Below are 22,891 nucleotides of genomic sequence, written 5' to 3' on the forward strand. Positions count from 1 at the left end.
CGAACCATTATCAGTCTGTACCTGCTCACAGCCAGGGCAGTGGTTAGCTACATACGGCAGGAAACTAAATTGTGGAGACCAGAGAAAGCATTGGCCGGTCCGTTCCCTGTGCCCCTGTGGTGGCTCAACTGCTTGTGACTCCACTCCAGGCTCTTCTGCACTTTTCTAGCCTCCATGATTCATGGGCACAGACAACACACGCGCAAACACTTGCACACATAAAAGCAAACCTTTTCAACACGCAAACACTTGCACACATAAAAGCAAACCTTTTCAACACGCAAACACTTGCACACAAAAAAGCAAACCTTTTCAACACGCAAACACTTGCACACATAAAAGCAAACCTTTTCAACACGCAAACACTTGCACACATAAAAGCAAACCTTTTCAACACGCAAACACTTGCACACATAAAAGCAAACCTTTTCAACACGCAAACACTTGCACACATAAAAGCAAACCTTTTCAAAGTAATTTTGGGCTTTTTATTTTGGAGATGGGTTTCATGTAGCCTAGAATGCAACCAAAGATGACCTTGAATTCCTGATCCTCCTGCAGGATTAAATACTGATGTGCACTACAAAGTCTCCAGAAAGAGTAGTCCAGGCTGGTGTCACACGCTGAGTAGTACTGAGATCACAGGTGTGAGACACCACCCTGAAACAGTGACGATTTTTCCCCAGGGGATAACACATCCCAATCATCAGTCATAGGAATCTGAATAAATCACCAGCAGGCACTAGGTGTTGAGGTGACACTGCCCAGCTCTCCAAAAAGCTAAACACTGGAAGCAGCACAGACCAAGGATGGCCTTGAACTCCTGGTCTGAGTCATCATGCCTGACTCTGATCTGATTTTTGAGAAAGGGTTTCTCTGAACTGTCAAGATTCTAGCCTGAGCTTCCCAAATAGCCAAGATGACAGGTCCGGCCACCACAGCCAGACTAACTCTGCAGTCAGTCTGTGTCTCAAGTAGACGATCCCTTTTTCCCCTTTGTGTTTCTCTGGCATGACAGGCGTGGGCACTGCTCAGGCCCTTAATGCCACTCTCTGCATGGTCATCAGCTCTGTCCTGTAAAGAGCCTTTGTCTTTGCCCACCTACATCTGGGCATTCCCTGCCCTGCATAGCTTTCCACCTCCAAAGCGGAGTCTGGGTCCTCGAAGCACCAAGGCTGCCCAGCACTGGGGAGCTACCGGTGGCCCAGCCTTAGTCTCAAGTTCTTTTTCAGCTCTGCTGCCACCCGGGGGGCTGCAGCCTGGATGGCATCCTGGATGCTGTGTAGGTCCCACTGGGTTCTCAGGAGGGCGTCGTCCAGCGTGAAGAAGCCGTCCCGAGTGCGTCGCACTTGCACGCAGACAGCGGTGGTCTTCAGCTCCAGGCCGATTTCATGCACCAGCTTCCTCAGCTGCTGCTGCGTCTCGTGCATACACTGCACCTCTGTGGGACAGAGACACGGACAGACATGACTGTCAGAACAGCTCTAGACAAGCAGATCGGGATCCACATCCCTTGGGACTCCTTTCCACAAGGAACATCCTCCTCCATGAGATGCTTTTTAGTTTTGTTGGAGGACCTGGAGCACGGCAGTTGTACAGACCACAGGTCAGACCCCAGCTCCGGATGCCGCGGCTGAGCTGTGAGCACTGCTCTCGCTTGGTCTCCCCGTGGCCCGGGAGTAGGGCACGAAGGCAGCACTTTCTCGTAGGGCTTACTGGCTGGGCTTTTGGTAGTGCTCAGGGAAGAAGCCAACAGCACACACAGAAGAGGCTGGGGTACAGCTGGACGAGGCGCAGAAGGTGACAGTCACGTCTGAAGGTCTCTAACAACATGGACAGCTCTGGAAAGACGCTGCTAGATCCATGAGGCCTCTGCTTCATGTTGTTTTGGGTTTTGTTGTGGGGGAGGGGGTGTTTCAAGACATGATTTGTACAGTGTAGCTCTGGAACTCACTCTGTAGACCAGGCTGGCCTCAAATTCACAGAGATCAGCCTACCTCTGTCTCCTCAGCACGCTGGGATTAAAGGTGTGTGCCACCACTGCCACTGGCCAGTCCAGCCTGTTTCTTTTTTTGTTTTTGTTTTTTTGTTTTGTTTTGTTTTTCAAGACAGGATTTCTCTGTATAACAGACCTAGCTGTCCTGGAACTAGCTCTTTGTAGACCAGATTGGCCTCAAATCAGCCTATGTCTCCCCAGTGCTGGGATTAAACCACTACCCAGTCGAGCCTCTGCTTCTTCTTAAGGGGCTGGCCTCAAAGGCTTGGGAAGAGAAAGGAGGCAGAGGGCATTTGCACTGTTTCTCTAGGTTAGACTGAGCTTGGATCTGGTGGATAGAAGCCACCCATGGCTAGTCAACCAGGGCAGTGTACTCTGGCTTTGGCATGCCACACATGACTCCAGATCCAGGCTCCATCACATCACTCCAGCTTCCTGAGTTACTTACCTAAAAGGAACTCAGGAGGTGCGAAGTGCAGGCAGCGGATGCCAGAGATGAGCATCGGGGACTTGTTCATGGGCCGGATCACACCTTGCACAGCCATCTCATAGGCCTCCTGGGACTTCAGGTCCAGGTTGGAGTACCTGGGGCCAGGAGGGTCAGAATGGGAGGCCAGTGGTACCTGCCCCACCACGAAAGGGCTCCTCGCTGTCCGCTGCGTTCCTCACCCACCATCTCGCAGTCCCCCCACCTTCAGAGCAGCCTCCCTCTCAGCCACCAAAGGCACCGTCTGCCAATCCCTGCCTTTTCCTGTCACAGGCTGAACAATCCTGACCCCTCCCTGTGCATTGTGTCCACCCCGGGCACTTTACCTGAGGAGTGCAACCCCAAGGGCTCTCCCGACAAATGCCCCAGATCCAGGGTCCCAGGTATCATCCTGGTCCCTTCTTTCTGTGCTCACTCTCCTCTGCCGCTGCTACCCCTGGTGTCTTCCACAGGGCACTGCCCTTACAGCCTTGCCTGGTCTTCCTCACAGGGTCCCCAGTGAGATCACAGTGCTGCTCAGAACTGTTCAGTCCCCACTGCCCTGGCGAACCTTATCCTGCTTCCCTGTGCTCCTGCCCCAGCCTCTCCAACCCCAAACCCTGACTCTTGGCTTCTGAGTACACTGGCCATTTCAGTCCTGGCACCCCTGCTACAGGTGCATAGCACAGAGCCTGGCTCCCGCTTATCCTTTGAGCATGCTCCCTGAGTCATTTCCTGTAATCTCAGCAGGCTCTACCCCTGTTCCTGTCCCCACCTGGAACACTGTGCTCAGGTATAGGTCTGGAGGATGGGGCTTTTCTTGTTCCGATTACAGGCAGCTGGTTAGTTTCCTGGAAGCCCAGGAAAGTCAGAAGTCCCAAACAGTCTGGTGGAGGGCTCTCAACCAAGCTCTCGGCAATTAGGTGACTCCATCACCCACTCCTACACCCAGTCCTGTGCCTCAGTGGTGTGGGCCCCTCGTTTCTCCATTTTAGATCACCTGTGCTTGCTCAGCAGGGCAGAGGGAGCTCTGGGATCTACTTACATCACCAGTGCCTTCTGGTGGGAGCCTTGGATTACAGCCAGGATTCGGTCCAACTGTTCTCTGGTCACATGGTCTGGAAGAGGCACAGCATGGGGGAGTGTCAGTCTATAGACGGCCAGAGGACAGACTGGGCAAGTGTCTGTCACCCCAAAGCAGCCCTTTGAAAATGGTCAGAGCATCCATTGTGGAGGGGACAGTTACAGGAGGCTGTCTGTTCAGAGTCTGTTAGAAAGGCTCGATAACGCTGAGCAAGTGGCACATCCCAGCACCTGAGAGTCTAAGGCTGGAGGATAATAAGTTGGGAGGCCAGCCTGGGCTACAGAGCAAAATGTTGTAATAATAACAATAAAAATAACTGCCAGGTAGTGGTAGTGAACACCTTTAAGCCCAGCACCCAGAAGGCAGAGGCGGGCAGATCTCCGAGTTCGAGGCCAGCCTGGTCTGCAGAGTGAGTTCCAGGAGAGCCAGAGCTGCACAGAGAAACCCTGTGTTGAAAAACCAAATAGTAAAACAACAACAAAAAACCCAAAAGATAAAATGTGTCAACAGATAAAAGAAAAAAGAAAAGTTGATGATGAGGCTAAAGATGGCTCAGGGTTTGAGAGCACTGGCTGCTCTTACAGAGGACCTGGATTCTGTCCCAGCGCCCACATAATGGCCAACAACCATGTGTAACTCCAGTTCCAGGGATTCAGTGCGCTGACCTCCACAGTTCCCTGCATACTTGTGGTGCGTGTATACACATATACCTAGGAATGCGCACATATATGGAAAATTATTTTTAAGTTGATGAAAACTGGACTCTCTGCTCAGCAAGATTCAGTGTGTTTGGAGTTTCTTCCGGAAATGAAGGAATTCACAATGTGACTTGCCCTAATCTGGGGCTGTCCATGCTAGTGACTGCAGGAGACAGCACTACCTGGCCAAATTACAGAAGCAGGCAGCCTGAGGGAGGAGCAGCTCTGTCCCGGGACCCACTGAGGGACTGAGCACCTAAGCCTGGGACCGTGGGGCACAGCAGTGACCCCTGCCAACCTCTATACAATGGCAGGATTTGGGGACAGTTAGAGCTGAAGCTCATCGACTGCAGTCTCCAGCCGGACTGCACTGAACCGCCATGCCACCAAGATTGACTTGCTTGTCTCCCTCCCTCTGACAAGACCAATCCAGTACTTTCTCGTCCAGGAAACCCTCCCAGATCTCCCAGCTTCTTCCTCTTCCAGGGAGCAACACCCCCGCCCTCAGCCTGCTAGCTTCTTCCCCTTGATGACTTTGCACCTGGGTCTTTCCCAACACCCACTGTACCCTGACTTTTACTCTACTTTTCACCGTGTAACTGATAGACGAAGAATTGGGGACTTTCTTTTAAAAAAAGTCCCCAATTCTTCGTATATCAGTGATAGAGCAAGCACAGGCCGAGTTTGGGCCTCAGGACATACAAGAAAAAAAATATGTATGAATCTCCTTTTAAAAGTTCTTATTGGAGCTATAGAGATGGCTCAGCAGTTGAGAGCACTGGCTGATCTTCCAGAGGACCCAGGTTCAATTCCCAGCACCCACACGGCAGCTCACATCTTTCTCTAACGCTAGTTCCAGGGCTTCTGACACCCTTACACAGACATACAGGCATGCAAAACACCAAAGAACACAAAATAAAAATAAATTTTATTATATAAAATAAAGTTATTAATAGCTGGGTGGTGGTGGCCTATGTTTTTAATCCCAACACTCAGGAGCCAGAGGCAGGCTGAGTTCAAGGCCAGCCTGGTCTACATACAAAGTGAGTTCCAGGACATCCAGTGCTACACAGAGAAATCCTGTTTCAAAAAACTGAGAGTTCTTCTTATTATTACTTTAGCTTTTTTGAGACAAGGTCTCACTATACAGCTCTGGCTATTCTAGAACTTGCTATGTACACCAGACTAGCTCCAAACCCACAGAGCTCCTCATGCCTCTCTACCTTCTGGGTACTAGGCTTAAAGGTGTGAGCCACCATACCTGTCTTTCTTAAAAAATTTTAGGTTATGTGGGGCATGATACTGGTGCATATAATACCAGTATTCCAGAGCCAAAGGAAGTAGCAGGTGGATCTTTGAGAGATCAAGGCCAGTCAGGGTTACAGTTTCAAGAGAGATTGGCTAAGGGCTGACAGGGTGGTTCAGTGGGTAGAAGAGCTTACTGCACAAAACAGGCAATCTGGTGGGAGCTCAGCGGGATGTGGGGGGTGAAGAGGCTCTTAAGATGGAAAACTTTGGTCCCTATTTTGTTCCTTTGCAACTGGAAGTTGTCACCTGCCCCTGCTGAGTTTGATCCCGATCCCTAGAATCCATGATAGGAGAGAACCAACTCCAGAAAGCTGCCCTATAGTCTCTATATGTGTGCCATCACACCCTGCCTCATTCTCTTACCTACGTGCAAATACACACATGCACACGCACAAATAAATATACTAAAAAAAGTTAGGTCAGCATGCTAGGCATGATTGGATCACATCTGTAATTCCAGCACACAGAGGCTGACATAGGAAGACTGCCATGTGAGCCCAGCCTGGAATACATAGCAAGACCCTGTTTTTAAAAAAAAAAAAAAAAAAAAAAAAAAAAAAAAAAATCACAAATGTGCCTCTCCTGGATTCTGGCTTCCTCCCACCCTGACTTGGAATATTTGTGCACACTGTTTAGATGTGTCTCTGCCTAAGGTACCTTCTGATTGGCTTAATAAAGAGATGAAGGGCCAATAGCTAGACAGGAGGATAGGTGGGATTTCCGGGGAGAAAGAGGAAGGGGAGGTTGAATCTAGGTGCACAGATTTCACCAGACTCTGAAGAAGTTGGACATACGGCACAGAATAAAGGTAACTGAACCACATGGTAGAACGTACATGAATAGAGACAGGTAATTTAAGCTATAAGAGCTAGTTAGAAAAAAGCTTACGCTAAGACCAAGCTTTCATAATCAGTAGTAAGTCCCTGCTGCATTATTTCTGGGGAGTTGGTGGTCCCACAAAAGAAAGTCCAACTACATTTGAGAAAGCTTATTACAGCAACAGAAGCACCAGCTTGCTCAGGGTTTCTATGCGTTTGGGATGCTGACACACACTGAATGTCCAAACACAGCTTTACTGATACGTGGCTATCTTCAATCTGCTGCCAAAGAGGGGCTGGTGAAGCCAAGTTCATCACTACTGGGCCCCATGTGATCCACCCTGTGTCCTCCAGCACCTGGTCGATTGCTGGTGCCCAGAACTATCAGCTGTCGAAGGAACACTTGAGGCCCCAGGGCCTGTCTTGGAATACAGGGCTAGTAAGAAACCACATATCCTCCGTCCATCATTCACCCACACACCTACACCTAATATGATTCTTGGCTCTGTGCAACTCGTGTGGCCACACGATGAAGCTCCCAGTCCACCTCTCCTGAGGACAGTGCAAAGACAGATCTTAAACAACCGTTAACTTGTTTCCATTCTGTGAGCATTTACTGCAAGGCCAAGGTGGGGAAGGGTCCCCAAAGGGGGGACCATTAGAATCAGTGAGGAAGCAGGCCCAGGGCATTCTGGGAGACAGGTGGTGAGTGCAAAGCTGTGGCCTGGGCTTGGTATGCCAGAAACAGACAGGCACCAACGTGATCTAGAAAGGTCAGGGATCAAGGAGACGGGAAAAAGGGAGGCTGAGGCAGCCGCCTCTCCTGCCCACCTCCGCTCACCGTATGTGGTCTTCTCTATCAGCCGCCCATCTTCACAGAAGTTGTCTGTAGCCTTGCCTAGGCAGCCGCGCACTGTGTAAGCCTGTGGAGACAGGACAGGGAAGTCCCCATTCTAAGCTCTGCAGCTAAGGAAATGTCAGGCTGATGCTGGATGGAGCCTGCTGCCCTTCCGCCCTGGGGAGGATGTGGGCTCTGCTCTGGAGCTTGGGCAGCCCTCTGTGCTCGGCTTCAGTGACCTGGCATGGTGCCAGCACTAGTCTCCACCCGCCTGCAGTCACACAGCCACACTGAGTAGACTGTCACCGCACATAGGTCCTGTCAGCCCCATGTCAAGGCCAGTGCTCACTGCTCACAGAACCCCCTTCCGCCAACTCTGTCCAGAAGCTGCCTCTTCCTGGGTGATGATGAGGACAGAGACGGCGATGACGGTGACACTGACTCAGTTTGTACTCTGCCAGGGACCGAGCCAAGGCTTCATCTGCAGCCATTTTAATCCTCAACGAGACTGTCTCAGGGAATGTTCTCTTCATTCCTATCACAGACTTGAAGAAACTGAAGCGCAAAGATGCTCCCCCCCAGGACACACGGCCTGCAGCTGGCGGAGGGGCAGAAAATGGCTTCTGTATTTTTTTAGTGCTAGGTATGGGGAACTTTGTCCATGTTAGGCAAGTATCTCCCCGCAGCCCTGAATTGGGGTTGTGAACTAGAGCCTTTTGGTCCCCGATTCTGTGCTGGTCAACACTGAAGACACAGACCTGAAGTGTCCCTCAGCAGACATCACGGTACCACAGTCTACGGCCCCGCCCAGCCCTGGGGAAGCCCGAGGAAGGGACAGTGACAGACATCCACATCTCAGCCTTGCAGTGAGAACAGAACGCTGGGCTCAGACTGTGGTGTGGGACAGATCCAAGCTCATAAAAACTGTGACCCTGGCGGGGTACCTTTTTCCTAAGCCTCAATTACTCAACTGGAAAATGGGAGATCAGGTAAGTGGGGTGAAGTTTCCGTGAAGGGATCCACACACAGCTTGTGGCTGTGGCAGAGTAGAGCAGGGGTGGTACTTAATGCTCTTTCACTAGTTACTCCTAGTCATGGGGTGACAGAAAAGGTTTGCTGGTGGCCTAGGTCTTTCCTGTCAGTGTGAGCCCTGGGAAAGAACCAAGGGATAAACAGGCTGTCCCCTATTTTTGGAGCACCATACCTTGGTGAGGTGAGCATCATACATGTTGGTGAGGAGTCTGCATCCATGTCCCACGGCGAGCACTGGAAGGTAGCCAGACCCCTCTTATACCTAGAGTCCCCTTTCCTGGGGACCCTTGCCGCTCCCTGCCACCAAAAGCACTCTCCCTTCTCTTGCTGCTGCAGCCAGAAAGGGACACAGAGAGCTCTGACATCCAGATTGGAAGCCCTTCGGAGCAGATGTCCATCCTAATCTCCAGGGTTGGGCTAGGCTGGGATCTGGCTCATGGTGGGAAATGGGTCTGAGCACATGAGGAAGTTCCCAAGGGGCTCTGAAACACACCCACAGCAAGAGACCACTGTCCCAGCTCCATCAAACTATAATTACATTTGGGGTGGGAGGGGTGGCACACACCTGTAATCCCAGCACTTGGGAGGCTGAGGTTGGAGAACCTTGAGTTCCAGGACAGCCTTGCAAGTAGTCAGACATTGTCTCAAATAAATACATAAATGCATAAATTTTAAAAATAAAATAAATCCAAGGCAAGCTGACACAAGCCTACAACCCCAATGCTTGGGAAGGAGGATCAAGAGTTCAAGGTCATTCACAGCAAAGTGAAAGCCAGCCGGGGCTCACTAAGACCCTATCTCAGAAAGCAAAAGTGAGTGAGTATCTGGGCTGTGTTTTGGTTTTTCTGTTTGTTTGTTTTTGTTTTTCTGTTTTTTCGAGACAAAGTTTCTCTGTGTATCCGCCCTGACTGTCCTGGAACTCAGTTTATAACTTTGTAGACCAGGCTGGCCTCAAACTCACAGAGATCAGCCTGCCTCTGCCTCCCAAGTGCTGGGATTAAAGGCATGGGCCACCTGGCTCTGACTCTAACTTTTAATGTCTTTGGCCCTCAAGCTCTGAGTCAGTAAAACAGATAAGGAAGCTCAGGCTTGGGGGAGGCAACACATAGGAAGCTAAGGGTACAAAAAAAAGACCTAGAACAGTGGCCTATGGGGCCACTTCCTGCCTGTTCCCTGATCTGTTTATCCGTCTGTCTAAAGACATGAATGGCTTTCCAATCCCAGCTAGAGAGGAGAACAGGGAGGGGACATGAGATCATGTCTGACCGTTTGCACCTCAAGAAGAAAGATGAGGGAGCCAAGACTCTGGAGGCTGGATGATGCAGCCACCACATGACCCTGAGGCCACAGATGGCTTGTGACTCGGGGCTTCTGGCAATATCCAGACTCTAGCCAGAGAAGACAAAGCCACATGCCTAGGCTGCACCCTAACTTAATGGTGGCTCCTCTGGGGACATGAGCATTTACTGGCTAAGCCAGGTCGCCCCAGCTCCAGTCTCTCCCTCCACTCATAACATCGCATAGCATCTACCACAGGTTTGGTAATAAATGTCCTTAAAAGGCCTTGAACCACAGGTCATGCAGGAGTCCCTTGACAGAGGTGGAACCTCCCCTTGCACAAATCATCCTCCCAGCTGATGAGACACATGAAATCACGGGAGACAGCAGTGGTAAAAAAGGAAGGTCGGTTAAAACGTGGGCTGGGTTCCTGATCCTTCCTGATCCTTCCCCCAGCCCACAGACCCACACTCCTAGGCAAAGCCGGCCTCTTACCCAGCACACCAGAAGCCTGGGAATCCAAGCGATGTCCAACACCAATCTTCAGGCTGGTAAACGCTGGGCCACGTACTGGAAAGAAAAAAGCAGTTCATTTCCTCAACTGATGAGCCCTGGGGACGGTTTTGGAATATGCCCTCATTCCTAGAACAGAGGAGCTGTTAGGGCTCAAATTATGATAGGCTAGCTTCTCAGCCTTCCCCTCCATGGAAGCTGGGACCAGGACTATTTCCCCAGTTCCCTGGATTCAGAGAAAGGAGAACCCATGAGGTTCCTTGCTCTGCCCTGTCACCATTCTCCCCATGAAAGGCTCCAAGACCAGATATTACACTGGGGATCAAGACTGGGGGGTTCTCTGCACGGCATCTGCTGACAGAAAACCTGGCCATTCTCCCACTGAGACTGTGGGCTCCGTGAAACCTAGGACTCTGTCTACAACACCACCCTATGGCCCAGATTCAGTCTCTCAACGACTTAAAGTCTGAACATAGCTTAATACATCCCGGTGCTTTAGAGGCAGATGCAAACGATCAGGATCCACTATAGAGTGAAATCAAGACCAGCATGGACTATAGCAGGCTCTGTGTCAAGACACAAAAGCGGGGGCTGGTAAGGTGGCTCAGTAGGCAGACACTTGTGGCTAAACCCATTCATCTCACTTTGATCCTGAACCCACGTGGCGGACTGAGAGAACTAACTCTCAAAAGACGCCCTGACTTCCACACCCACGCCCTGGCATCCACGCAAATGCACGTATACATCAAATAACACATTTTTTTTTAAAGGACCTACCTCACAGAACTACGGTAAGGAGAAAGGTAACCCAGCGTGTACAGGGCAGGTATTAATTAATTAACAACCTAAGTCCACCTGCAGTCCTTAGTTTCCATACAGAGTCTACACACTACAGTCCACAGGTCTGCCTCGTTCTGAGACTCGGTCTGTGCTGCCCAGGTCGGCGGGGAACTCCTGAGCTTAAGAGATCCTTCTGCCTCAGCCTCCCTACCAGACAGGACTCAGGGTGTGTGCAACTGCGTTCAGTCTTAAGCAGAATATAGTAAGGCTCCCTCCTCTCCATACCGTCTAGAGTTGCTTTGCACCACAATGGCAAAGCTGAGAGCTGCTGAGGAAACCACATGGACTGTAAGGCTTAAAATGTTTACATCTTCCCCCAAGGACCTTTGCCAGCCTCCTGTCTGACTCTGCCTTACCGAGTCTGTGGGTGGCAAGGGTGGGCACACTCGTGGCTGTGAGAGTCAACTTCTTCTCTTCACTGCCTTCCACGGGGCCTAGCAAGAAGCGAACACGCTGCTCAGGAGCCGGAGGCTTCGCTGCATTGAGACCTGAATACAAAGGAGCGCAACTGTCAACACTGTCCCCACACCTGGGAGAAGATAGATTTGTGTAACGTAGAGAATAGAATGAGAGTCCTTGAGAAAAGGCATTGGAGAGATGGCTCAGAGGTTAAGAGCTGCTCTTCAAGAGGACCTGGGTTCAATGCCCAGCATCAACATAGCAGTTCACAGCTATATGTAACTCCAGCTCCAGGGAATCTGATGCCCTCACACAGACATACATACATGCAGGCAAAACACCAATGCATATAAGATAAATTACTTTAAAAAAATAAAAGAAGCTGGGCATGGATGGCAGGGAAGGGGGGTTGCCACATGCCTTCAGTCCCAGCAATCAGAAGGCTAAGGCAGGGAATTTTCTGTGAATTTGAAGCCAATCTGGTCTACAGAGCAAGTTCAAGGACAGACAGGGCTACACAGAAAAACCCTGTTTAAAAAAAAAAAAAAAAAAAACAAAAAAAAAAACAAAAAAAAAAACAGAGTCCTTAAGAAAGAGTAGGCTGGAAATGTGGAAATGTAGCTCAGTTGATGGAATGTTTACACAACATGCAAGATGCCCTGGGTTCCATCCCCAGCACCACAAACAGATGTGGTGGTGCACTGATGTAGTCTAAACCTTGGGAAGTGAAGGAAAGGGCATCAAAATTCCAAATGAGGTTACATGTGAGTTGTTTTTAAAAAACAAAAGAAAGAAAAAAAGACAAAAAAATTGTGGTTTGAAGCTCGGTGTGGTAGTGCATGCCTGTGGTCCCAGCATTTGGCAGGTGAAGACAAGAAAAGTCCTTTCTGATTTCAAGGTCGGATTAATTAATTACTCAAGACCCTATCTCTGCAATAGTAACCGTGCAAACCCCAACAGTATGGAATGTGTTTCTCTAGCAGAAAATAGCGGAGAGTGGGGAGTAAGGGAAAGTACACAAGAGGAAAGCGGCTATAACCAGGCGAATGTGTCAAGTGACTGCAGGCAGGATCCGAATCCAGATGTAACTAATGCAGAACCGTGGGGTCGGCGTCCAAGCGCTCACCTTTCAGCAGTTGCAGCTCCACGGTTTCCCGCACGTGCAGCCATTTCAGCCCGGGAGGTTTATAGACCGCGAAGAGCCCCTGCAGTCGAGCCAGACCCGAAGACCCCATGGCTGGCACTCAGCAGTACATTATCCAGAAGTTGGGATGCAAGCGGAAGAGCCATGTGGTCCGGTCCCAAATGTGGTCCCTACTGTAGGTCGCTGCCATGTTTCCTCGGCCGGAAGAGGTTCTAATGTTATTGTCCTCCGGGGGAAAACATGAGGGGGGAGAAGGAAATAGGGCCGAATGTTGAACTGCATAGCTCTCGGTTATGGTCTTTTGGGAATCCCTTCCTGGGCTGCTCTCGAACTTGCTCTGTTGCCGAAAATTCGTGATTTTCCTGTCTCTACTTCCCAAACTTCTGGGGTTACAGATGTAATTCACACGGCTCTGTGTTTTAGGCAAGGTCTCAAGTAGCCCAGGCTGGCTTCGAATTTAGTAAATAACCAAGAAGGACCTAGAGCTGATCCTCCGGCTCCCAGGTGTCAAGTGCTGGGTTGACAGGCATGGGCTATCAACAACGCCTAGCTCACAGCAGAAGTCTTACGTCGGTGGAAGACAGATCCTGTGACTTTCTTTCTCATTCCTCCGTCCATATTACAGCACTTCCGATCAAAATGTCACAGTGAGTGCAGTCCCGGTAGAGCCTTTTGACTTCTCCGGCCTCCGTCGTGCTAGCAGAGCCCCGCCCACCCGCCGCGGACGTCCGCTGCCATGGTGACCCTGCTGCTTCGCTCCCTGCGTCTGCACCGCAATCGCCCGCGCGGTCTGCGGCTAGCTGTAGGTGAGCAGCCCTGACCTGGGCATCCTCAGCGACTGGAGGAACCGGGCTCCTCTCACCCGTACCCCTTTCCTGCCCCGCAGATCTACCCCTTAGGAGCGGGAGCCATGGCACCCGCCCGCTGTACCCGGACCATATCCCCACCACCTCGCTGCAAAAGATACTGCTGGCCGCAGGCTCGGCGGGAATGGCGCTCTACAACCCCTATCGCCACGGTAAAGCCGGTTGCTCCCCGCCCTTGAATGCCCGGGCCTCTGTCATGACCTCTGTCAGAGTTGGTTTCCTGACCGGAGAATCAGGCAGTCGCGGGCACCCAAACCTGGCTGCATCTATCTCATAGTCCCCAGGAACGTTTATGATAATCAGGTGCCTGGTTCTAGCCAAAGTCACTGGTATGAATCTGCTGGGCAGAGGGCGGAGAGGAGAAAGAAGCGTGAAATCTACATACAGGTCTGGGTTTTTTTTTTTTTTTTTTTTTTTTTTTTTGTAATTCTTGGGAGAGTCTGTCATCCATGCATATTAATCTTTGGACTGAATGACTTGACGGTACACACCACATTATCACATTCTCACTAGGTAGTAAACTTGGTAGGTCAGGAACATGGTTTTCTTTGCTGAATCAGTTCAAGACCAGCTTGAGCTACATGGCCAGTCTTTGTAAAAGAAAAGACGGGAAGAAGAGGAAGAAAACATATAAAGTCACATCTAGTGACTGTACCTGCACTCAAATCTAGCACCATTTTTAAGAATTGTTGTTTTGTTAAAAACAAGGCCTCAGGTAGACTAGGCGGGCCTCTAACTCGCTATTTAGCTCAGGATGACTTTGAATTCCTGATTGTCCTGCCTCCCCACCCTGCGAATGCTGGTATTACAGGTATGTGCTGCCATACCCAGTGTATGTGATGCTGGGATTCAAACTCAAGGCTTTGAGTGTACTAACCAAGCACTCCGTCGGCTTAGCTACGTCAGCCCTTCATCACCATTTAATCTCAAGCTTGGCCTGTACTAATCAGTGAAAATATGGTAATCTTTTTTGATCATGGGATATGAAAGTCATTCACACACTCTGATGATCAAAGCCTTCACAGTCTAGTAGGTTAGTAATGTTAAGAATACCAGCTATTGCCGACTTTCAGGAGGCAGAGGCAGGCAGATGGCTCTCTGTTATTTCTAGGCCAGCTTGGTCTGCAGCACGAGTTCCAGCATAACTAAAACCAAGGCTGTTACACAGAGAAACCCTGTCTTAGAAAAAAAAAGAGCTGTCATGATGGCACATACCTTTAACCTAGCACTTGGGAGGTAGAGGCAGGAAGATCTCTCTGAGTGTTTGAGGCCAGCCTAGTCTACATAGTGAATTCCAGGACAGTCTGTACTACAAAGACAGACTGTCTTAAAAACCAAAAAGACCCCACTCTCCATCTGTCCCATTTCTGTCCTTTTAGACATGGTTGCAGTTCTAGGGGAGACCACAGGATGCCACACCCTGAAATTCCTCAGAGACCAGATGAAGAAGGATCCAGAGGGTGCTCAGATCCTACAGTAGGTCCCAACTTTGCCTTGGCATTTGGCAGGGGTCCTGCCCTTTCTAGAGTCACACTGTGTTGGTCCTCTTCCTGTAAGAAGCCCTTCAGAGGACTACGGGTGGACGACACACTGCCCGGGCACTGCTCAATACCAAGAGCACGCATACATGTATGTAGGCTGGATCCCCTGAGTTGAACAATATGTTGTCTTAGTCCAGTGTCAGCCTCAAGACTCCACTTGCATTAAGCTCTTAGTGTGTGAGCTGTACCCCACCAAATGTGTTCTTGCTATCCCCTTCCGGCTATGTCACTTGGAAATACTCTAATCACATCTGTGACCCCTCATCTGACTAGATCGTGACTATAAGGTGCTAGCTCAGCCCTGATTTGTGATGGTCTCTACAGTCCCCAATACTGCAGTGCTCCATTAGGGCATGTGACTACGTGGATGTCCTATGACCCTTTGCGCACCCCAACTTCCTCTATGTGGCCCTTTCACTAGCCTTGGCTGACACACTCCCAGTCTCACCTCCTGCGTTCTGTCTTTCAGAGCGCGTCCCCGGATCTCACTGTCCACCCTTGACCTAAGCAAGCTCCGGAGCCTGCCTGAAGGCTCTCTGGGCCGTGAGTATCTCCGCTTCCTGGATGTGAACGTGAGTTTCCAGGCTCTGTGCATCTAGCAGTTTCCGGCAAGGGCAGAGAAGTGGCACTGGGACGATAGCCTAGGGCAGGGAAGTGCCCGAGCTGCCAACTCAGGCACGAGTGCTTTTCAGTCATTTTTCTATGGGATGGGCAAATGGGCTGGGAACGTCATCCCAGATACTGGCACCAGCTGGAGGTTATTAACCTCCTGTTGCATGCCAGCTGCCAGGCTGGTACATGATCTGGCCAGATCCTCCCAGTGACCCTGTCAGGTATGTTCTGTTGTCATCCTCTTGCAAGAGATGAGGACACAGACACAGCCTAGTGAAACACCTTGGTGGCTTCACAGCTAGCTCCTCTTAGGGCAGTGTTCAGTGCCAGCGTATCTCTCTGACCCACTGCCCTGTGCCCCCCTGCCCTCTTGAGTATGGCCAGCACCAGTCAAAGAAGATGGTGAGAGGAAAGGGGGCTCTCAATGAAGCACAGTTAATAAAAATTCAGAGACTGATATTGGGATTTAACCTGAAGACCCAAAGAGCAAAGCAGCTAGCCTCTGGCTCTTACCTCAACCTCAGTCCGAAATGGTGATCCTGACTCCAGGAATCTCAGATTGAGACTGTGAGAGAGAGCTGTCTCCTCTCATTTTATAATCCTCTCTAGGGCTGGGATTAAAGGCATGCACTGCCCGGTTTCTATGGCAACTAGTGTGGCTACTGGGATTGAAGGTGTGTACCACCACTGCCTGGTCGGTAAGGCTGGCCGGTGGGCTGTCTTACTCTCCAATCACCAAGCAAACTGAAACGCCAGTACATTCCTACTGTCAAAGGACTTACCACTCAGCGTCTGCCACCGTCATTCCGTGTGCTGAGGTGTAGCAAGCCAGGTTCCTGTCCCTGTGCAGCTTGTGCTGTTATTACAGAGGCAGCTAATGAAGTAGTTTTGAAAACATTCAAATGAAAACGTTATGGTCTGGGGATGTAGCTCAGTCGGTAGAGTTCGTGCACGAAGCCCTGGGTTCAGTCCCCAGCACTACGTGAACTTGGTGTAGAGTAGAAGGAAAAGGATCTGAAGGTCAGGACCAGCCTTATCTGCATAATATTTTTTTGGCCATCGTGGGACACATGAGACCCTCCCTGCCCATCCCCTTTTGTGGTGCAGAGTATTTCTTGAGTACTTAGAATATAGCAGACTTGATTCTCAACCATGGGACACAATGACCAAAACTAGCCAAACTCCTGCTGCTGGTAAGCCTAGCAGATGGACGCTCTGAAGGGAACAGTATGATCGGCATAGGGTATCTCTGGATGGGTGGAGGAGGCCACTTGGTAGAGCGGTTGGGAGAGACTTTTCCAGGGAAACTTGGAAGATGAGGCGATGTCGCTCTGTAGAGTTCCGGAGAAGAGTCCTCTAAGCACTGTTGAGAAGGACGATGCAGAGGCCGGGACGACGGCTCTGCTGGGACGGTGCTTGCTGCTTAAGCATAGGTACCTGAGTTTGGATCCTCAGTACCCATTGCAAACCAGAGCTGGCAGTTCATACCTATAACCCTGGCACTTTGGAGCGAGGGAGAATTGATTCCAGAGCTCGCTGTCCAGCCAGCTGATCTGAATCAGTGAGCTCCAGGTTCAGACTGAGATCTGTCTCAAAAACTAAGGGGGCGTGAGGGAGACACTCAACACCAACCTCTGGCCACACAAACACGCCATACATGTGCATACGAACATGCACATTAAAACAAATCAAGTCCAATGCTGTGATGTTCACCTACAAGCCTAGTACTTGAGAGGGTGAAGCAGGAGGGGTGCCACTGAGTTCATAATTAGCCGTGGCTACATAGGGAGTAGCCAGCCCTGCCATACTTACATGGCAAGATCCTGTCTTTAACAGGCAGATGGGCTGGAGAGATGGCTCAGTTAAGTATGCTTGTTATGAGCTGGACGGTGGTGGCGCACGCCTTTAATCCCAGCACTCGGGAGGCAGAGGCAGGTGGAACTTTATGAGTTCTAGGCCAGCCTGGTCTACAAGAGCCAGTTCCAGGACAGCTAGGGCTATACACAGAGGAACCCTGTCTCAGAAAAAAAAAATGCTTATTATGCCAGGCAGTGGTGGCTCATGCCTTTAGTCCCAGCACTCAGGAGGCAGAGACAGGCGAATCTCTGTGTGTGAGTTTGAGGTCAGCCTGGTCTACAGAGCAAGTTCCCGGACAGGCTACAGAGAAACCCTGTCTAGAAAAAACAAAACTAAACAAACAAACAAACAAAAAAACTCTCATGTATATACTTAAAGAAGAATTTGACAAAACAAAACATTTGCGGGTCTGGGGACATTGCTCAGTAGCATAAGTCCATAAGTAAACAAAACACTCTAAGGCATGAAAGGGAAAGAGTAGGCTGATCTTTGTGCTGGGGCTTGGGAAAGAAACTGCATTTTGTAACAGGAGCCATTAAAAGTCTTGGGAGCCAGGCAGTGGTGGCACACACCTTTAATCCCAATACTCAGGAGGCAGAGGCAGGCAGATCTCTCTGAGTTCAAGGACAGCCTGGTCTACAAAGCGAGTTATACAGAGAAACCCTGTCTCAAAATTGAAAAATAAATAAATATGAAAAATAAATCAAGGCATTGCTTCAAGACAGTAACCTGCCTCTTGCCCTCTGCTAGCACCTGTGCCTTGGCAGGGCTTTCTCCTGCCCTAGTTTCACCAGGATACAGGTTATTTCATCAGTGAGAACCTGCCCCAAGTGCCACCGTGGGAGGGACAGCTTCTGATTCTCCAGAAACCTCAGTCCTGTTGGGGGGGGATCTGCGGGCCGTCCTGGGCACCTTACCTGGCATCGTCCGTACTGCGGTGGCAGTCTGGAGATGTGGCGCTTCTAGGACAAGGTTTGAGCCCTAAAGAGATTTAGGTGAAGGTTCATGGTAAAGCCATGGGAGTTGAGGCTGACATTGCTAAAAGATGTGGTCATCCTTTGGCAAATCAAAGGAACAGAGGTAGTGTCCTGCCTGTCTTCCCAGTTTCACATCCCTACACAAAGCCTCCCCGGAAGAAAATCCTTTTATCTTCAGGGCACTAATGTGCCCAGTTGATAATGAATGCCAAGGCTACTGGGTTTAAAGGCTTCCAGACTGTGTTCCGGGTTAGCTCAGCCACTTCGCTGTGCGATCTTGGGCCCCACACTTCGCCCTCCTAGCCATGTTTCTTCACGCCTATTCTGAAGTTCCTAATAGTGTCTCCCTCCTGGATTACTGAGAGGGCAGAGGATGGCAGAGTGGGTAAAGGATGGATGCCACGTGTAGCTTGCCCATAGTACATTCTCAGTGAAACCGACTGCTGTTTCTGTGATGGCTTCAGCTTCATACAGCAAGAAGAGAGGTCGTGAGACCCAGCAAGGCCACAGATTTGCACCAAGCATAGCACTATGCCAGAGCTGCCGCACAGATCTCAAGTCTGTCAGCTCCTGGGTAAGCGGAGGGCATGCTTGGAACAGGCTGGCCAGGCTGACCCCGTGTGTTCAGGCACCTATGCAGACTTAGGAGCAGGGTTCAGTAAGTGAGGATAATCCACCTCCTTACCTGTGCTCACAGAGTGTGCACACCTGTAATCCCAGCATTAGGGAGGCTGCCCAGAAGAATGGCCATGATTTCAAGGTCAGCCGGGGATGCACAGCAAGAGACTTCCTACAAAACAACAAAAAAGAAGTTGTTCTTCTGGGTCCTTGCCTAGGCACCAGAGTCACAGCAGTGAGTGAATAGCAAGCCCTGTCCTCGGGTGTCCAGACTAAACTTGGGCCATATGGAGGATGTAAAGCTTCCTAATGGCCCCAGGAATAAAGCAAAAGGAAACCTATAGAATTAACTTAATAGTGACATTTGACATTTTGACATTTACTTTTGATTTTTAGAACAGGCTCATAGCCCAGGGTGGCCTCAAATTCTTTTTTTTTTTTTTTTTTTTTTTTTGGTTTTTCGAGACAGGGTTTCCCTGTAGTTTCTAGAGCCTGTCCTGGAACTAGCTCTTGTAGACCAGGCTGGCCTCGAACTCAGAGATCCGCCTGCCTCTGCCTCTCGAGTGCTGGGATTAAAGGCGTGCGCCACCACCGCCCGGCCTCAAATTCTTTCTGTTGCTAAAAATGACCTTGGATTCCTGATCCTTCTGCCTCTACCTTGAAACTGCTGGGATTACAGCTATGTGCCACTATGCCCGTTTTCATGCAGCACTGAGGGTATGGTAGGCCCGCACCCTACCAACCAAGCTACACCCTCAGCTCCATGGCAATCATTAAGTTTATAGTTCAGTAATGGTGTATTTATTTTGTGTGTACAAATTTATATGTGAGTGTGTCTGAGTATGTGTAGATTCTAGAGATTGACAAGTGACTTCCTCAACCTTATGTTTTGAGTCAGCTCGAACTTGGAGATCATCAGTTTGACTAACCTGACTGGCCTGCAAGTCCCAGGTCACCTCCTGGCCTCCTGTTTCTGCCTTCCATGTGCTGGGATTACAGGCACATGGGCTGCAACCACGCTTTTGTTTGCTTGTTTATTGTGTAGCTGCTGGGGACATACAACGATCCCTTTATTGACCAAGTCGTCTCCCCAGCTCCTAGTATGTTCATTTTTTATGCAATTAATCCCAGAACTTCCTGTCTTACAAAACATAAAGTCCATGCTCCCCCTTTCCTCACTAAGGCTGTAGATTCCAGCAGGCATTGTGAGTTGGGAGTGGGCACAAGGGGGATCTTCCACACACTTGTGGTGTGGATGGAAACAGGATTCTCAGATAGGGTATGAGTTTGGGGGGAATGGCTGAGACTCAGCTAGCTGCAGGCCAGATGACCCCTGGAGGGCTGATGGGAAGGAGTCCAAGTAAGGGTTGTGTTTGCCAGAGGGTCTCCCCAGATACACGAGCACCTACCCGTTTTGTGGACGATGAGGAACTAGCCTATGTGATCCAGAGATACCGAGAGGTGCACGACATGCTTCACACCCTGCTGGGGATGCCCACCAATATGCTGGGTGAGTGCTGGGGATGCCCACCAATATGCTGGGTGAGTGCTGGGGGTGCCCACCAATATGCTGGGTGAGTGCTGGGGGTGCCCACCAATATGCTGGGTATGTGCTAGCCCAATAGACAACTGAGTGGCCAATGGCAAGGTAACCCACCAGTTCTGTCTTCCAGGCAGGGTCCCTGTTCATACCTCTTCTTTACCAACTAGCTCAGTTCCTGCCTTGTCTTCTGCATTATATGTGCATCCTGGTAGCATCCCTGCCCTACATCCTCATTCCTCCATGCCTGCCTGCCCTTGTCTCTAGACACCAAGGATCCCTGCTTCTGAAACCCATAGGAACTCCCTGTGGCCTGTACAGATCATTGTTAGCCTGGCCTTTGAGATCCTCTGCATGCTGTCCCCATGTGCTGGACCTTCCCTCACTTCTAGCCAGATGTCCCACGGCCCATATAGGATGGGACTAGACACCAGCAAACAAACCTAGAAGTGTAAAAGGAGACTATGTCTCACTGGGGGCCGTTCCAACATCACTGACTCCCTGCTCCTCACCTCTTACCTCTAGGAGAGGTTGTAGTGAAGTGGTTTGAAGCTGTGCAGACCGGCCTGCCCATGTGCATCCTGGGAGCACTCTTCGGACCCATCCGCCTCCGTGCTCAGTAAGTTTTCTGGGGTTGGAAGGAGACTTTAGAAGGTCTAGGGCTCCAGGAAGTGGGTAAGGGCATGCAGGTGCCTGGTACCTCCCCAGGAAGCAAAGACGAGAAGAATGAGGCAGAAAAGGAAACTGAGGCAATGAGCAAATAAACCCCAGAGTCTTGGGCCAGGCCTCAGGGCCGGATCAAAATGAGCATTGGCAACATGAAGGTGTGTTTCTGGAGTTGGACGGCTCTATATTTAAATATGAGCTCCACCGGATTCAGGGTGTATGCTATGGGACATGGGAGCTTTCCTCACTGAGGGCCACTTAGGTCTGGGGGAGGGTTGACTAAGCACAGTCTGCTGTGCCCTTCGGGACCTTGCGTCTTTCCTTCCTATCCCACAGGAACCTACAAGTGCTGTTATCTGAGCTGATCCCTTGGGCAATCCAGAACGGGCGCAGGGCCCCATGTGTCCTCAACCTCTACTACGAGCGGCGGTGGGAGCAGCCCCTGACAGCCCTTCGGGAAGAGCTGTGCATCAGTCCTCCCCCGAAACATATCCAGGGCCAGGCCTAGCCTGCATTGCTGCACCAGGAGGGCCAGGCCTGCCTCTCTACATACTGCCTTCCTTGGGACAAAGGAGCCCTTCACCTTGAATACAGTGTGTTATTGATAGTAATTTATATAGTCACTGCTGTTATGTGCCTTGAGGGCAGTCCAGGAGAGAGCAGGCAGGGCCGTAAGGGGTCTGTGAGCTATCCAAAGAGAGCAATGTGTGCCTCTTGGATCATCGTGGATTGTTCAGCCCCTCTTCTGGACAGTTACCCTGACAGGGCATTCTGTCAGGCTCTGTGTCTTAGAAGGCTTGACTACTGACTACACCCTGTTCCAAAGCCCTGAAAGGAATGGTGAGGAAGTGGGTGGCATCTCTGCTCTCTGAATAAAGGTTCCCATCAGGCCTCGAGTGCTGGTGTCCCTTGGCTTTAGGCCTGAGGTGCTGGTTGTGGGGATTCCTTCCCAAGTTGCTGTCATTGGGTCTGACTGAAGTCAGGCAGTCTAGGAATCAAGTCCCTAACCAGCAGAAAGCTAACAAGTCCCTTTTTTTTCGGGGGGGGGGGCATGTTTCAAGACAGAATTTATCTGTGTAACAGCCTTAGCTGTTCTCGAACTGGCTCTGTAGTCCAAGCTGACCTTGAACTCACAGAGATCCATCGGCCTCTGCCTCCCGAGTGCTGGGATTAAAGGTGTGTGCCACCACTGCCCCAGAGTCCCTTCTGTTTCTAAGCCAGACTTCTGACATCAACACAGGATCAATGATAGTGCCTATGCAAGAGTCAGAGGATAAAGCTGCTTCTGCCTCCCCCTAATGAAAATCAACAAAGCGAACCAGTGAAATGGCCGGCAGTAGAGGCCCTTGCCACCAAGCCCAGTGGCCTAATTTTAATCCCCAGGACCCATTGTCTTCATTCATGTGCCCATATACATATACCCTCAACAAAATGAAATTTCAAAGCTGGAAGAAAATGAAACAGGGCCCGTTAGATGATTTATGAATGTCAGAGTATTTGCCACCAAGACTGGCGACCCAAGTCCTTCCCCAAGACCAACATAGGGACGGTGAAAACCAACTTGTGCAGATTGTCCTCTGATGGCCACTTTCGTGCCATGGTAGGCATGCACTGACGTGTGAAATAAATACAACGTGAAACTTTATTGTTAAAAATGATGGGCTGGAAGATGGTTCAGCAGTTAAGAATATTTGTTGCTCTTACGGAGGACCCGGGTTTAATTCCCAAAATCCACATAGTGGTTCATAACCACCTATAACTCCAGTTCTGTGATCTGTTGCTGTGATCTGTTTCTCTCTT

General features: G+C 50.3%; 2 protein-coding genes across 2 annotated transcripts; one reads left to right on the forward strand and one right to left on the reverse strand.

Annotated features, from left to right (window-relative positions):
* Window positions 1-465: 465 nt before the first annotated feature.
* Window positions 466-13,089, reverse strand: Trub2 (TruB pseudouridine synthase family member 2). Its single transcript, XM_038336811.1, has 8 exons — window positions 12,397-13,089; window positions 11,228-11,359; window positions 10,014-10,088; window positions 8,413-8,474; window positions 7,212-7,293; window positions 3,508-3,580; window positions 2,445-2,581; window positions 466-1,441 (listed from the first exon to the last, which is right to left on the reverse strand). Exons 1-8 carry the CDS (start codon window positions 12,503-12,505, stop codon window positions 1,194-1,196), a joined length of 918 nt encoding a protein of 305 aa, XP_038192739.1. The 5' UTR covers window positions 12,506-13,089; the 3' UTR covers window positions 466-1,193.
* Window positions 12,674-21,985, forward strand: Coq4 (coenzyme Q4). Its single transcript, XM_038336812.1, has 8 exons — window positions 12,674-13,220; window positions 13,301-13,432; window positions 14,660-14,756; window positions 15,291-15,393; window positions 20,266-20,395; window positions 20,951-21,044; window positions 21,428-21,686; window positions 21,725-21,985. Exons 1-7 carry the CDS (start codon window positions 13,151-13,153, stop codon window positions 21,597-21,599), a joined length of 798 nt encoding a protein of 265 aa, XP_038192740.1. The 5' UTR covers window positions 12,674-13,150; the 3' UTR covers window positions 21,600-21,686; window positions 21,725-21,985.
* Window positions 21,986-22,891: the final 906 nt, after the last annotated feature.

Source organism: Arvicola amphibius, chromosome 7, assembly GCF_903992535.2.
Source record: "Arvicola amphibius chromosome 7, mArvAmp1.2, whole genome shotgun sequence".
Taxonomy (NCBI): Eukaryota; Metazoa; Chordata; class Mammalia; order Rodentia; family Cricetidae; genus Arvicola; species Arvicola amphibius.